Here is a 16,364-nt window from a genome sequence, read left to right as displayed (position 1 = left end):
ATGCTTCATGGTAGGGATGATGTTCTTGGGGTTGTTCTCATCCTTCTTCTTCCTCCAAACAAGGTGAGAGGAGTTTAGACCAGAAAGTTCTATTTTTACTCATTAGACCACATGACCTCCTCCCATTCCTCTTCTGGATCATCCAGATGGTTGTTGGCAAACTTCAGATGGGCCTGGACCTGCTCTGGCTTGAGCAGGGGGACATTGTGTGTGCTGCAGAATTTTAATCCATGAGGACGTAGTGTGTTACTAATGGTCTTCTTTGAGACTGTGGTCCCAGCTCTCTTCAGGTCACTGACTAGGTCCTGCCGTGTAGTTCTGGGCTGATCCCTCATCTTCCTCATGATCAGTGATGCTCCACGAGGTGAGATCTTGCATGGAGTCCCAGACTGAAGGAGATTGACCATCATCTTGAACTTCTTCTATTTTCTTATAATTGCTCCAACAGTTGTTGCCTTCTCACCAAGCTGCTTGGCTATTTTCCTGTAGTCCATCCCAGCCTGGAGCAGGTCTACTATTTAATCCCTGATGTCCTCACACAGCTCTCTGGTCTTGGCCATTGAAGAGAGGTTGGAGTTTGTTTGATTGAGTGTGTGGACAGGTGTCTTTTATACAGATAACTAACAGGCCTGTGATTCTTATTGGTTGTTATGTGATCAAATACTGATGTCATGCAATAAAATGCAAATTAATTACTGAAAAATCACACAATTTGATCTTCTGGATTTCTGTTTTAGATTCCGTCTCTCACAATTCAACATTCCCTATGATAAAAATGAAAGACTTCTACATGCTTTGCAAGTGGAAAAACCTGCAAAATCAGCAGTGTATCAAATACTTGTTCTCCCCACTATATCTGGTCAGTGCCACTCTGAGACACTCCCAAAAATTAAACCTCATTCTCAAATATCCCAAAATTAATGGCACCCAATCTGCAAATAAACAAAGCCAAGACAAGTGACAAATTTGAACCTGCATGAAAGGCATGCCAGAATAAAAACCCTTGCTGCCAAAAAACAAACTAGAAATAAACTATAGTTTTCTAGTGAATTTAACATATAAGACTTTTTATAAGACCTTTTCAAGGAGAAAATATGATAAATGTCCAAGTCTAACCCTTTCTTCTCTATTTATCTGCCAATGCGGTTGCTGCTTTATATTATAGAGTGCTTAAAGATTTTGTTAATGGATTTATCCAAAATTTAATTTTCAACCTTAAAGTAAATTCAGTTCATTTAATATGGAAAAGGGAGTAGGGCTTTCACCAGGCTTTCACAAGGAAGAGTGCCTCAGAATCAACTGTTCTACTAAAAAAAAATCTTTAACACTGATAACAAGTTTACATTTGAGTTCACAAGTATATTTACTTTATCACCTGGAACTGACCTGATTTTCCTAGAGATGTAGCTTACGTATTCTAGCTTTATCTAGGAGCAATATTTCAAATGTGCTTTCCTTTCCAGTTATGTCAAAAAGCCATTTTTTATGGCTTTCACATGACCTTACTTAGAAATAGCCATGATGATCAACAGCATGCATGTCTCAGTGAAAATGTCACGGCATACCGGATATGCAATCACGTTTGATCACACACTGCATACCCAATATTAAACAAGCAAAAAAAACTATCAGGACCACAGAAATCCAATATCCAGTCTTGGTAAAAAGTAAGCCTAGATTTAAAGTATAGGGATTTATGTGTTCTGTATATTTCTAAGGTTATCACTTAATGTTTAACAAACTTTTCCTTTTAGGCTTCATCTTTGTTTATTACATGACATGGTGAAATATGAGGCATGTGGTTTTTGCACGACCGGTGGTTTGGTTTTAAATTAGAGATGTACCGATCAGGCTTTTCCTGGCCCGATTTGCGACATCTGACATGGCTGTCCCCATAATTATCTTTTTTTTCACTCTAAGGACCATCACACATAAAAGAAATAAATATGCTGGAGGATAGAATAATGTTATGGTTGATGGTTCTTTTTTGTGAATAGATTGGTATAGCTAGGTTTTAGTTTTGATGGATTTAATGAAGACAAGAGAAAACAGATTTTTCAGTATTTGGCCTGCTGATCAGAGATCAGAGCCAATGAAGGGAACATTTGCTGGCTGATTGGTGCATTTCAAATTCAAAAATTTTACAACCTGTCAAAGTTAGGTAATGTATACATTAAAACCCTAGAATTCAAAGAAGGCTTCTTTTATTTATTTATTTATTTTTTACCAAGACTGTATTAGCAACATTACAATACTATAATAAATAATGTGAGGTGTGAAAGGTTAAACTTTACCTGATCTGCCCCAAAAGGAGTGATGTTAGACTTTACAGTACCAACACCAAGTGCAATTAAAACCAGTCCACCGTAGACTACTGAGCCACAATATGGGCTGCGCCAAGGGCAATCTACATTTTTTGGAGTGGTGCTGTTCAGACATTCAGCAGGTTGCACAGGAAACGATGTCTCTTCTCCACATAGCTTTATCCTTGTGTCATCTTTTGAAATAAAAGGGAAAAATAGCATGCCAGTAAAATACAGGATTAAACTTGAAGCAATAGTCCAGAATTTCCCAAGGTATGCATCTGCCAGCCAGCCTCCAAATGGTGAAATCAGGTAAGTTATTCCCATGAATGTCAGAAGTGCCTGACTGGCCTGGGTACCCTCCCAGTAAAAAGGGCTGTTGTTGAGAAAAAGTACCAGATTAGCTGTGATGCCGTAAAATGCAACCCTTTCCAAGGATTCAGCCAGCAGGATGGCAGCACATGCTAGTCTCCTTCCCTGGAACACTGACAGTGGTGAAGGTCTGTTCCCTGGGTCCAAAAGTGGGCTGCTCTCATTGGCATCCCTGTTATCGTCCATTTTCAGCTGAAACAAAACTCTTCCTCAGTAGTAAGTCACGACCTGGAAAAATAAAAGAAGAATACAATGTTTGGTAGTATGTCTAAGAAGAATTATAATTTCAGTCTCTCCTGCTTCGTCTATCACTGTGTGGTTTAGCTAATCCACAAAACAGGACAGATTCAGACTGTAAAGAACAATAAGTTCTGCATAGAGAATCACCGAAGCTAAATAACAAAAGCTACAGCAATTTAAGATTCAGAATTCTGGGGTAATATTTGTCCCTAACTAACATAATCGCTAGATTTGTTTAGAAATGGCCATAAAGGTTTCAGCAGTTTCAGTTCTTTGAAGAATGTTCTACCTCCTCTTCTCTGTGGTTGTGTATAAATAACAATCTCATGCTTGACTTATAACTTATAACAGTCCTTAATTTAGTTGTTGTTGTTGTTTTTTACAGTAGGAAACTATCTTCCCAACTTCGAAATATGATCACTATTTAAGCATACTGTTATATCGTACTGGTTAGCAACAGAATTGTCCGCCGAAAGTCCCCATTTTCTTAACTAAGTACAAATTTTAAAATAGCCGAAAAAACGTAATCTTGTGGTTTTACATTACCTTTACTGAGGCTCTTTTCAGCAGTCGTCAGTAATCTTAGTCACCCTAGTTAAAGTTAACCGCTCAAGTGTTTAGTTTCTCTCGTTTTAAGTAAACGCGTTGGCTAAAAAGAACTGGAAGTCCACAATAACAGTGTCACATCACTGTCGCGTGACACACAGCTCAAGCTGTCACACTTGCTAGGAAACCGATCTCTAACTGAAACCGGAAGTAATGGTCGCTTAGAAAGAGCCTTTAACGGCACATCCGTATGACATTGATATCTAGTGTTTTTGCGCATGTGGCGTACCACCGATAGACGGAAGTGCTGTGTTTTTATTTTATCGTTTCATTATAATTGTTGAAGTATATACGTTTTATCAAGATGTCCTCTTGACAGAGTCTTGGATATAGGTCACGACATCAAAGCGGTGCCAACAACATGGCAGCATTCTGCTGGTACTACAACCCTTTGTTTCCAGGGGATACTATTAGAGACGGACTCGCAAATATTTGAAGAGTGGTTCACCGGCAGGATGAGAAGTCTTTAGCAGCATGCTGTGATAGCTTTATTCTACGTGTACGTGACGGGAATGGGTCCAGGAAATGTAACAGGACCTGGGTGTAGCAAGAGAGCTTAAACTCAGAGGTCTTGCCTGCAGTGTCATTTACCAGTTATAGAGCACCATTTACAGAGGAGATATGAAATTACTATTTCTAGCCTGCCTCAGCCCCAAAACAGGGAACTATACGACAGCCGAGAGAATAAGGTAATTTTCATGCTGGGTCAGATATATGTTTGTTAAGTAGCTAAGGAGGCGCGGTCGCATAGTACCATAGTTAACTATCAACCAGGCGTATTAGGTAAAAGAGCTGTGATTATGGCTGTTAAATAAACCTTAACATTCGATTGGTTAACAAGCACAGCAGATTAACTGTAGACCAATCACCTTGTCTTTAACAGTGTTACCCTGCCCATGGAATTTGATTTGTAAAATACATTAACAATTAATGTTTAAGTAGTTATATGTGCTTTTTATCATTTTAATGATTTTCAGACTTAATTATTTAATTCTTTGATAAATTATCAAAGCATTTAAATCATCATTATTTTTATTCATGTATGTATTTTGAATTTTATTTAAATGTTTACAGTTAAATATTTACATAATAACCTTTTATTTATTAAATTCCTGCATATATGAGCCTTGATATAAATGGACCCTTTACTTTTTGTTTCTATTAAAGAATAGCCTGTTTAACTCTGGTAATAAGCTGTACTCCTACAGAATGTAAGAAATGATGCTACATATGCTATTAACACATATTGGACAGATGTATTTTCAATCAGGCTAAAATTCAGTTCAAAATAGTTTAACAATAAAGCTTTTCAATTTAGACATATCAAACAATTTCTTAAAGTTGTACAGTACTTAGTAACAAAACTACTAACACAAGCTGTCAGAGAAATGCAGAAAAGTAGTATTTAGTTTTTATGGTATATTGATTACTATTAATGAAGTTAACCCTCTGTTCACATGGGATTTATTTTATCCTGTTATTGCTTTCTACTGGTTGTCTTGTGATCAAAGGATTAATTATTCTCTCAGTGGTTTTTGCACCATTCTTGCACAACAAAATATATTGGTGTGGGGAGGTCTAATATCTAGAAAAACTAGTTTTGGCTTTACAATGGCCAAAAGTGAATCATTAAATGATGTTGAAATGTTCAAAATGTGTTCTCTGGAGGGCCAACATCCAAATCCAGCCATGTCCTCTCACAGAACAACCTTATATCCAGTTTCTTTCAAAATGTTATAAAGAAAATTTAAGACTCAGAGGGAATATGTGGCATTTAAAGCTAGCTTTCTTGCACAATAAGTCTGATGGTATATGATTGCATTAAAATGTGCTGTTGCCCTAAGGCAATGGAAAAGAAAAACAGAATTGCACCACATGCTAAAGAAAAATGTTTTTATAAAACCAGGCAAAAACCCTCTACAACTTTATATACGCACATGTATTTTTTTTTCTTCATAGTAATTTTAGATACTAGAGCAAAAATTGTTGATTTCTTCTCACATGTGCTTCTGTGACAATTTGTCATAAATGGATGCTCCGTTTTCAACTCATGCTTGATAGTGACTGCCACATCTTATTGGACTGAAATTTGACCCTCTTTAAAGTACTCAACATGTACAGGGGTTGGACAATGAAACTGAAACACCTGTCATTTTAGTGTGGGAGGTTTCATGGCTAAATTGGACCAGCCTGGTAGCCAGTCTTCATTGATTGCACATTGCACCAGTAAGAGCAGAGTGGAAAGGTTCAATTAGCAGGGTAAGAGCAGAGTTTTGCTCAAAATATTGAAATGCACACAACATTATGGGTGATATACCAGAGTTCAAAAGAGGTCAAATTGTTGGTGCACGTCTTGCTGGCGCATCTGTGACGAAGACAGCAAGTCTTTGTGATGTATCGAGAGCCACGGTATCCAGGAAGCTGTCTGAAAGGGATGTTCGGGTGCTAACCCGGATTGTATCCAAAAAACATAAAGCCACGGCTGCCCAAATCACGGCAGAATTAAATGTGCACCTCAACTCTCCTGTTTCCACCAGAACTGTCCGTCGGGAGCTCCACAGGGTCAATATACACGGCCGGGCTGCTATAGCCAAACCTTTGGTCACTCATACCAATGCCAAACATCGGTTTCAATGGTGCAAGGAACGCAAATCTTGGGCTGTGGACAATGTGAAACATGTATTGTTCTCTGATGAGTCCACCTTTACTGTTTTCCCCACATCCGAGAGAGTTACGGTTGGGAGAGGCCCCAAAGAAGCGTACCACCCAGACTGTTGCATGCCCAGAGTAAAGCATGGGGGTGGATCAGTGATGGTTTGGGCTGCCATATCATGACATTCCCTTGGCCCAATACTTGTGCTAGATGGGCGCGTCACTGCCAAGGACTACCGAACCATTCTTGAGGACCATGTGCATCCAATGGTTCAAACATTGTATCCTGAAGGCGGTGCCATGTATCAGGATGACAATGCACCAATACACACAGCAAGACTGGTGAAAGATTGGTTTGATGAACATGAAAGTGAAGTTGAACATCTCCCATGGTCTGCACAGTCACCAGATCTAAATATTATTGAGCCACTTTGGGGTGTTTTGGAGGAACGAGTCAGGAAACGTTTTCCTCCACCAGTATCACATAACTATCCTGCAAGAAGAATGGCTTAAAATCCCTCTGACCACTGTGCAGGACTTGTATATGTCATTCCCAAGACGATTTGACGCTGTATTGGCCGCAAAAGGAGGCCCTACACCATACTAATAAATTATTGTGGTCTAAAACCAGGTGTTTCAGTTTCATTGTCCAACCCCTGTACTTTCACATGTACTGTGCGTGATACTTAAGGATCGGGAAGAGGGGTATTTAATTGCAACTGTAAGGCAAAAATCAAAGCAAATACCTATGTTTTTTGAAGTACAAAACCAATATTGAACGTTCTACATTCCCACATGTTTTATGTTTAAGGTCTCACATTGAATCAGCAGGACACACCTGTGAGCTAAGAGATGTCGCAGATTTTCTGTCTCCGTCGGACGTGGCACATCTAGTGTCCCAAAATCCTCCATTTCAAGGTGCGCTGGCCATTCATCTTTTCAAAGCTGGCAGACTTCTCCTAGGTAAACCCTCTTGCTGTTGCATCATCTGTTTAGCAATGATCCGACCTTACTTTCAGTCATTTACGTTTATCTGAAAAACAAATGTGGGATTATATTTTATGTAAGTCTCCTTTTTTTCTGTTTGTGTTAGACATTCAGTTACCCTTTGGAGTCATTTTTGGCGGAACAGACATAAATGAAGATGTGAAAGATGAGCAGAAGCGTGTGGTTATGGAGCAGGTGCTGCTGAAGGCCAGGTGACCTTACTGTTAACCACTGTTGTAAAATGCTTGACTCCAAAGAACTGCTGTATTTGTAGTCACGTCAGAACATCATGTTAATAGTACACAATAAGGTTTAGCACTGTTTTTGATGTATCAGTCATTATAGTTCCGATATCAGTTTTGTGTAGATGAATGTAATTTAACATGTTTTTTTCAAACATCCTTTTTGTAGAAGTTCGATGCAGCTGTCGGTGTCTTGAAATGCGAGCGGGAAGTAGACCTGGCCACCCTTTCTTTATTCATGTCTCTTCTATGTAATCAAAATAACATCTATTAACATTTAATCACGTGATTTTTCTGTCTGCGACATAGTATACTAGAGATGGAACGGTTCACAAAATACATGGTTCGGTTCACCTTTCTTTTCCTATTTTGTCAAAACTCCAGAAATACCATATAAAACAATAGGTAATTCAAATCATGCTTTTTAAGTATCAGTTATTCTCAAGTCATGTAAAAACTGTAGGAATGAGGCAGATGGCTTTGAGACGGTCTGGTTTACGTTTAGCTCGATATATCTTAAATTAAGGGATTTTACAAATTTTATAAGGCTTTTCAATCATTTGCTATAAAAGGTTTACAGATGTTTGCCTTAAATTCTTGCTTAGACAATACATTTTTTTAAATTCCAAATTTTTTACCAAAACTTTTCTTGAATCTAAAATACAGTGATATTTTTACACATAAATTTTAATTTATGTGGATTTCTTTGCTTGTGTAGACTGGATGGGTTGTTGCCAAAGTCTGGTGAGATGTTTATGTAACACTGCAACTTTAGAAATGTATTGTATGATATAATATTTTTACTTATTTTGCAGGCGGTGTCCCAAACTGTGACCTGAGGGGTTAGATTTTTTTCATGAACCATTCCATCCCTAAGAAATACTAACAAACATTATTAAGCAAATATGCCAAATGGAAGCTAAACATCACAGCATTACCTGAATTGCTGCTGAAAAATGTAATCACTATGTTATTTATTTGAGACAACTGTCTGGATTTCTCCACCTCTTCGTGTCTCTGAAGTGTTGGATGAAAGAATAAGGCTAAGCATATTTAATCCATCTCCAACTGAGCAGGTTGTGAGCATTTTCCTCCTCCAGTTTAACAGAGAATACTTATCAATATGATGTGAAATGACCTGTTTTCATGCTGATGCAAAGGGCATGGTAGGAACTTTATCTAGAAAGTTTTAAGGGCACAAACCCCTTTTGGGAGAAATAGACAGATCTAGCTCTTGCAGCTTCAAACATCTATCACCTCCCACTGTTGGTGTCTCCTCACACACAGACCTTGATCCTGAAATTCGGTCACCACACTGAGCCTGTTGGGCCACTTAATAATGCACAGCCACGCATGCAAATTAATCTCTGTGATTTTTGCTCAACATTTTCTTCATTTTTCTCATTGTTTTCTTTTGTGTATTTGCCTGAAGCCGAATGAAGTATTTTTTTTTCTGTTCTTTCTTCTTTCTGTTCACCAACAACCTCTAAGTGCACTGTAGTTTTGGTATTTGTTGCCATGTTGGTTGTTAGCTGTTGATAGTTACTTTGGTAGTTACCCAGTGCTTTTTAGTGATGCATTTGCTAAGCACACACTGTGTGTTTTCTTATCTTATGTTTGGAATTAGTGCTGGGTACCTCAGGATTCCTAATACTGAGTTTACAGATGAGATGGGTGCAGCACTTAACAAATATTTTATCTGGCAGTGCTGGCAGTGAGTCTGTTTACTAGCCAGCACGTTCACAGCGGAGCCTGCTGTGAACGTGCTGGCTAGTCAGCAGACTCACCAATGACGGCGAATAAACAGCTGTGGCACATTCACTGGTCAAGGACGAAACATTAACGATACGCTTTACATTGACTATGGCCTGCCCATACTTTGATTACAGACAAATTATTAGCACAGCGCCATTAACACAGCTGCAGCACACCAGCAATATTGAACGGCACGCACTGTGCAGGGGGACGTATGAGCAGCGTGTACACAAGGATGATTGACACTGCTAAGACATTCCTCCTGGCTCTGATTGGTTGTTTTCTGACTGGGAGCGGTGTATTTCTGCAAATGGCAGTAGGATTACTGGGAGGAGCCAGAGGAGCTTGATATTTTTCACATCTGTCTGATATTGTACTGTCAGGACATAGTGACAGTTTTTACAAAAATGTAAAAAAATAGATTTGTACAAAAGTTGCTTTCTGCAGCTTTAATTAGTTGTTAAATCTGTTGTGGTAACTAGCTTGCAGGTGGTTGCTTACATGCCATCTGTAACTTGAAAACTGTAATTTTAAGAACAGTGTCACCTGGATAGGGGTTTCCATTAGTTATCAAGTAATAACTGTTTGTCTTTTTTGTCAGTCAAGAAAAAATATACTCTTTGTCATACCAACCACTCGAGAGTGCTTTACACTAGAACCACATTCCCCCAATCACACTCACAACCATGCACACATTCATACACCAATATGCAGATGTGTGGGCAACCTAGGGGTTAAGAGCCTTGCCCAGGAGCATATGTGGCAGGAGGAAGCTTGAATCAAACCCTCAACTTCCAGAACTCTCTTCTCACTGATCTACAACTGTAAACTGCAATGAGTCAGAAAAATGTCTTCAATGATTATATATTTAATGACAACAGCCTTTGAGTATTTCATGCAATGCATGAAGGTCAGGCTAAATAAATCATGCAGTCTCCAAAATGTAAGATTTAACAATTTTGTTTTCTATGAAATTTTCAATTTTACTTTCACTAATTCTGCTGTTTCCTCAAATGTCAAAATTGTCATTGCTTTTAAAATTACTACAATTTGCTCGTAATAATGAAAATTCTTGCTCTGATGAATTGCTTTGGACAGATTTTTTTTTCCTGTTTCAGGTTTGCTGTTGCTTTCACTGAAAAACTAAAAGAAGAAGCAGAATTTGTATTGGTATGAACAAACCTTATTTTTCTCCCATTTCTTAAAACCACAGTTATTCTTAGATTTTTAAAATAATTCACATCTGATACTGGCTACATTCTAGGTGTGTGACAAAATTTAAGTTAGGTTACAAGTTAGGATGCAGCGATTAATGCTATTTGTTTTTGTTTTTTTTACTAACTGCAGCCATTGAGTAGGGTCAGCTTGAACTTTCTCTTTTTAACATTTGCCAGACCATCTGACCAGCCCTTTCATGGATGGGTCAGATAAAGCAAAGCCTGTAAAGCAGATAATCAGTGAAATGTTACATGCTTTTCATGATAAGCGACTTGGTATTCTAGCACAAAATCATTAACAACTATGGCAAACACAAGATATAATTTAATGACTGTTTAATGACTTGTTCTTGAAGTATATATGCAGTCTCATATCTTGCAGTAGATTAAACAATCATATTGAGATAATGTATCTGCGTATAGTCAAATGTAGAACAACTTTTTGGGTGTCACATTGTGTTATCTTTGGCTTTCTTCTTCGGTTACTGAAGAAACACAGTGTTTAGAACAAAAATCCATAAAGTTTATTGTTCAGTGTCAGATTTTCAATTAGGGTTTGTCAAGTTTACAGCTCCAGATAATTGGTGGATTTTCTATTTATTGTAAGAAATGTGACACAGCATGGAGCTTCGATCCATTTAAATCAGTTCTCTGGTAAGCATTTCAAGCTGGTAATTTATGGGTATATCTGGAAGTCTGTGTCAATGTTTTAAAGAATAAAACATTGCTGCTTTACTTTTTGTGAATTGCTCTTCTAAATTGGATGTACAACAATCTGGTTGTTACTCTCATGGCAACACATGGCAACATAGAGGACATATAGACATATGACTAGTGGGAGAAAGGAACAATATCTAAACCCCACACAGAAAGGGCCCTGGCCTGAAATAAAACCCATATACTCAGTTATACAGTGCTACTAACTGTGCCACCTTGCAGCCTTAGAAGTGGGTCTTCTGGATCTGACCTTTGACCTTTTTTCCTTAAAAGACAACAACTTGAAAGCTAAAATGACAATTTTGTTAATGTTCTATTTAACTGAAAATGTTATCTCCAAGCTAATAGGAAGGAAATAAATTGGATAAGGAAAAGTTATTATTAAAGGGAAGAAGCCAGAGGGTTTTTAAATCCTGCACCCTGTGGTCAACAGTTGTATTGCAGTTAAATACACTTTTTTTGTGTACTCATAGCTCCCTGATTAATTGATTTCATCTGTCCTGCATCTATGCTTCATATACTATTTTTCCTCATGATGTATGTTTTCCCACTAAACTACTACACATCTCATTGTGTCTAAAGGGTGGTTTATCCCTATGGACTGATTGGCCCACATTGATCAATCAATATTTTCATAAAACAGATATTTTATTTACACACAATGTTGATTCTTTCCTCAGTCAGATTTTATTCATTGTGAAATGCTATATGGAGAATTCTATTAATAAATCAAAAGACTTTTATGTCTGCATTATAAAGCAAAAAGACATCTGAAACCTGACAACATCAGTAATGTAACAGAAGGGCTTTCATTATACAAACACAATATTGGACCCTGTATCACAATAGTCTGGTATTAAAACAACATTACAGTGTTTTATTTTCAGATGAGATTGCAGCCACAGGCAGCAGATTGAAGCCAGTGGCATCCTTTATCTCAGCCATTTAAGTGGTGACAGCAGGAAGACAAGGCGGTTACCGAGAGGCGTTGCTTGGCTTTTTTGTTCTGATACAAAACATACTTTGTTGATGGATCTAGTGTGATAACATCCAGACAATTTAATTTTCATCTCCTTGATTTATTTTGCAATATACCTATTATCTTATCAACTTGGTCCCTGACTTCCCCTTTTAAAGTTTGTGTTTTGTTTGAATATGCTTGGAGCATAAAGAACATTAAACCTCCGATTCAATTGTTTGACACAAAATGAGACCAGCACAGACAGTAAAAATCACATGTAATTTGTACAATCATACATTGCCAATCATTTCTGATAGATCTGTTTGTGAACTTATCTGTTTTTCTCTTTTTTAAAACTTCTTTTAACTTTTGTTCTCTTTCTCAAGGTGTCACCCCAGAGTAAAATCTACGTCCAACCACAAGGTAAGTTGTAATGCTGCCCTAATACTAACTACTCTGTGGTAACATTGGTATATTTCCATGTAATTCAAATTTTGGATCATGGGTTTGGATTGATGTCCAGAATATGCATTTTTGACAGCATTTCTATTGTCATGTTTAATTTATAGGTATCCAGACAGAAGTGGCTGAAAAATTCTGTTGGACGGAATTCTTGATGAGTTCAGGTACTTGACTTTGTTGTTATTCTAGCAGTTCCTTAATGTAGATCCTCTTGTTTTGCTTGTCTCACTGAATAGAGATAAGACTACTTTTGTGGATGTAAAAATATACCAAAGGTTTTTTATTTAGACACACAAAACCTCAGTTAGATTGTTGTTAGAGGTAATATATTTTGTAAAAAGCCTTAAAATAAATGAATTGTAAGAAAACTCCAATTTTTATTTTCAATAGATTTATTCAGTAAGGAAAGAGATAGTTTTTTTTTTTTTTTTTTAATCAGTGCCACATTTTGACACCCTAAAAAACCTGAGCATTTTTAAAATTTATACAATATACATTTTTGAAGTTGATCGTTGTGTTTAAGGACTTTAAATTGGTAATGTACAACCTCCTGTTTTCTTGCACAATAAAAAACATGACATGACACAGAGAGCCATTTCTTTTTGGTATTTTCAAAATGGAAAAGACAAGTCGACATGCCATTTAAGCAAAGCAGATGTGGGACAATTTTCATCAGTAAAGAAATAGTCAGAATAAAATCGGGTGCTTGTTTAAACAAGCCACTAGTTTAAAGTCAGAGCAATTGTTACAAAGTTTAAAACAACAGGAACTAAGACAAACTGTCCAGGACGATGACCCATATTTATCCTGCTACGATGCTTGATGAGCAAAAAAATTCCACTGTTATAGAACCGCAGCAAAGAGTGTCAGTCTCCATAGAAAGCATTAGAAGAACACCACATACAAACTGGTTTTTCTGGAGGCATGCAACAAAAAGCCTTTTCCGTCCTACCATCAAAAACGTAAGCATGGGGAGTTCAATAAGCTCTACAGGGACTTGAACCTGAAGTGAGATGGAGATTTTTAGCAACAAAATCTAAAGTTAAGTCTGAAGTACAGCAAAGCATGAAAATATGAAGAAGCATCTCATGCCCATGATTAGTATGGGAGGGGGGGTCTGTTATGCAGTGGCCGTTTTCTCTTTTTCAAAGGTCCTGGAAACCTTGTTAGAGTTGATAATAATCTTAAGAAGATTTTTATTTGCTCTTTCGGAAACAGATGGCCAGATCAACACAGAAATGGGTCATCAGATCAAATCAACCTTCTTCCAGGGCCATCTCAGTCCCCAGATCTAAATCCAATAAAAACCCCGTAGAAAAGATAGTATAAGAGAAGACCGAGGACTGGATGTTTGAGAGATCTACAGAGATTCTCTGTGCTCCAATCTTGTGACCAAATGGCCAAAGGAATGAATAACGTATCGTTATTTTAATATGATTTTTTTTCCTTACTGAATAAACATACTCAAATTAAAAGTAGGACTTTTACAAATCTTTACCAAAAATTCCAATAGTCATAACTGGCGCTGTATATACTATGTTGGTATGTCACATTTTGGAACACAGTATCTTTTAAAAAAAAATTTTTTATTTAATATTACTTTTTAGACAGAAACCATTTTTTATGTGCATTTACATGTATGTAGGGTGATCGGATTACAAGTTGACAGCTCAGAGTGCCTTCTCATAGTCACATCTTATTTCTCTATTCTATATCCAATTAATCATGTAAAGTAAAAAAAAATGTTGTTTGCGAACTATTTTGAAATATGCAGCCTGCAGGCTTATGTAAAACATATGGTAAGTTGTTGCCTCTACAATAGTTAAAATAGTTATAGTAGTAATTATAGTAGAGTTTTGACTGATAATGCTTCAGACATTTATGTCCACACATAGCCTTTATGTGGGATGTGACTTATGTTTCATTAAAAAAGTTTTTGAATTTGTCATTAAACCATCAGGTATTGATGTTATTTCTATGTGCAATTGCGTGAATACTTTGTAGTCACCACTAAACAATGAGGTAAACATCTTGCTGCTGCTTTGCATAGCTTTGTACCTGCATACCTTCTTTCTACAAGCATCTGAGAATTTAAATTGGACACTGCAAGATGATGCCCACCCCAAGTACATTAGAGCTCCCAGAGAGCCCCAGTGAGTACAGAGAGGAACGGCTGATTAATAGCTCTCTAACCCCAGGTTATTTATCACCAGGTTTCCCAGCAGCTGCAAGTAATACAAATTTTCCCATACTCACTTCTCCGTTTGATATTGAAACAGACGGCACTATTATTGTGTGGTTATATGAATGTGCTGAAAACTTTGTAATCTGAGTCAGTTATTCTTTTCTAAGCTGCCTGGGCATTGTTCTTGTTTTTGGACCAACAAAGGACCATTTGATGCTAATTTTTTGTTGGTGTTTATTCTTGTAGGTGGGAATTAATTAATAATCAATGTCAGATCTCAGGTTAAATATACTGACAAGTTTGCTTGTTGGAATATGTTTATTTTATGTTTATTTTACTGGTTGCTATTTGTGTTTAAGTTAATTTAATTTATTTGGAACTGGAAATTTAATTTAATGTTTACCAAACACTTTTTTGTATGGTATTTGGATATTTGTTCGTTTGTTATAAGCATTTCTGAAATTGATTTATTTACCGAAATCATTGTCTGAAATAAAAATAAGAATAAAAAAAAAAAAAAAGCAATGCAACGCTGCAGTGCCCTGACAACACAAGGTCTTCTTGCTTTTGTCTTGCTGAATGCGACCTCCACAGCAGAGAGCTTTGTGCTGAGAAACTTAATACTACAGCCCATTCTTTATTCTTGTAATTATGATTTTCTAAAGAATCATGCTTAAAAGATCCCCCTATTTCTTTTACAATCTAAGTGATTGTTTGTTTTTTATCTTGATTTTTTTGGGTGTTGTTGACCTGATTTACCATCTTCAGAAATCATTGTCAAGAACTTAACTTATACTTTAGTTCCTTTCAAGCAGAAAAGCCACTTTGAGAACAATCACACATGCTCTCATTTCTGTCAGCTTTCATCCTTCCTTTATTGTTTCACGTACTCGCGGCACAGCAGGGGGCACCATCTCATTTGTGCACTTTCTGCAAATTTTTCTATTCCTAGGATCGTTCCATCTGTCGTCACATAAATTGATTATTTCTAAATTGCCAAATGTTGAGTACATTCTATTATGAAGAGCATTGTGAAGGTAAGTAGAGATTTGAAATGGGAGCAAGTTTTTATGTGGCCCTCATGTATGCGATGGGAAAACATGTTAGAGGCCTCAGCTTGTGAAGATAAAAGAGAGAGCAATGCTTCTTCCTGAATGAAAACACACTAAGCTGCCTGTGTCCGTGTTTTATTCCATGATGTTGTATTCCACTATGTTGTTTTGTTTATAATGCAAAAGTAAAGTTCCTTAAACTTAAGACAGCCATTTCAAATTTTTAGATTGGTTTTTATTTAATGTCCACTCAAAAATGTCTTCGTTCTATAGGGATGCACACTATATCACAATACATCATTGTTGCAACATCATTGTATTATTATTTTATTCTTATCTTTTTATATTTGGCAAAGGGCTGTTTATAATGCAACAATTGTTGACTAATATATTGTCATCAGTCCACACTTAGCATGCCACTGCAATATTTAGCCTTTGGGTTGGAGATTTTCTGCAGTAGATGTTGACATCGGACACAGGTTACACTTTCCTAGATCTTTAAAAGTTCTGAAAGCACACATGAGAAAGAAAAGAGTCAGGAAAATGTTGATTAATTGCAACTAATATCATACTTGCAATATTTACTAATAGCACAATTTTAGTATTTTCTTAT

General features: G+C 36.9%; 2 protein-coding genes across 9 annotated transcripts in view; one reads left to right on the top strand and one right to left on the bottom strand.

Annotated features, from left to right (window-relative positions):
- Positions 1 to 3,610, bottom strand: part of slc15a4 (solute carrier family 15 member 4) — a 37,116-nt gene extending 33,506 nt beyond the window's left edge. Inside the window, exons 1-2 of the mRNA XM_047382242.1 lie at positions 3,462 to 3,610; positions 2,295 to 2,903 (exon numbers count right to left, since the gene is read on the bottom strand). Coding sequence (XP_047238198.1) covers positions 2,295 to 2,861 — 567 coding nt within the window. The 5' untranslated portion in view covers positions 2,862 to 2,903; positions 3,462 to 3,610. The remainder of the gene's footprint in view (positions 1 to 2,294; positions 2,904 to 3,461) is intronic.
- Positions 3,611 to 3,741: 131 nt separating this feature from the next.
- Positions 3,742 to 16,364, top strand: part of glt1d1 (glycosyltransferase 1 domain containing 1) — a 32,913-nt gene continuing 20,290 nt past the window's right edge. For 3 of the 8 annotated variants that reach the window (XM_047382251.1, XM_047382250.1, XM_047382243.1), the window contains exons 1-6: positions 3,911 to 4,210; positions 6,985 to 7,136; positions 7,267 to 7,372; positions 10,276 to 10,327; positions 12,439 to 12,475; positions 12,622 to 12,678. In XM_047382251.1, the coding sequence (XP_047238207.1) occupies positions 4,143 to 4,210; positions 6,985 to 7,136; positions 7,267 to 7,372; positions 10,276 to 10,327; positions 12,439 to 12,475; positions 12,622 to 12,678 (472 nt within the window). In that variant the 5' untranslated portion in view covers positions 3,911 to 4,142. The other 5 variants (XM_047382247.1, XM_047382246.1, XM_047382248.1 and 2 more) reach the window with 5 other exon arrangements.

Source organism: Girardinichthys multiradiatus, chromosome 12 (assembly GCF_021462225.1).
Source record: "Girardinichthys multiradiatus isolate DD_20200921_A chromosome 12, DD_fGirMul_XY1, whole genome shotgun sequence".
NCBI lineage: Eukaryota > Metazoa > Chordata > Actinopteri > Cyprinodontiformes > Goodeidae > Girardinichthys > Girardinichthys multiradiatus.
This window is presented reverse-complemented; position numbering and strand designations above follow the sequence as displayed.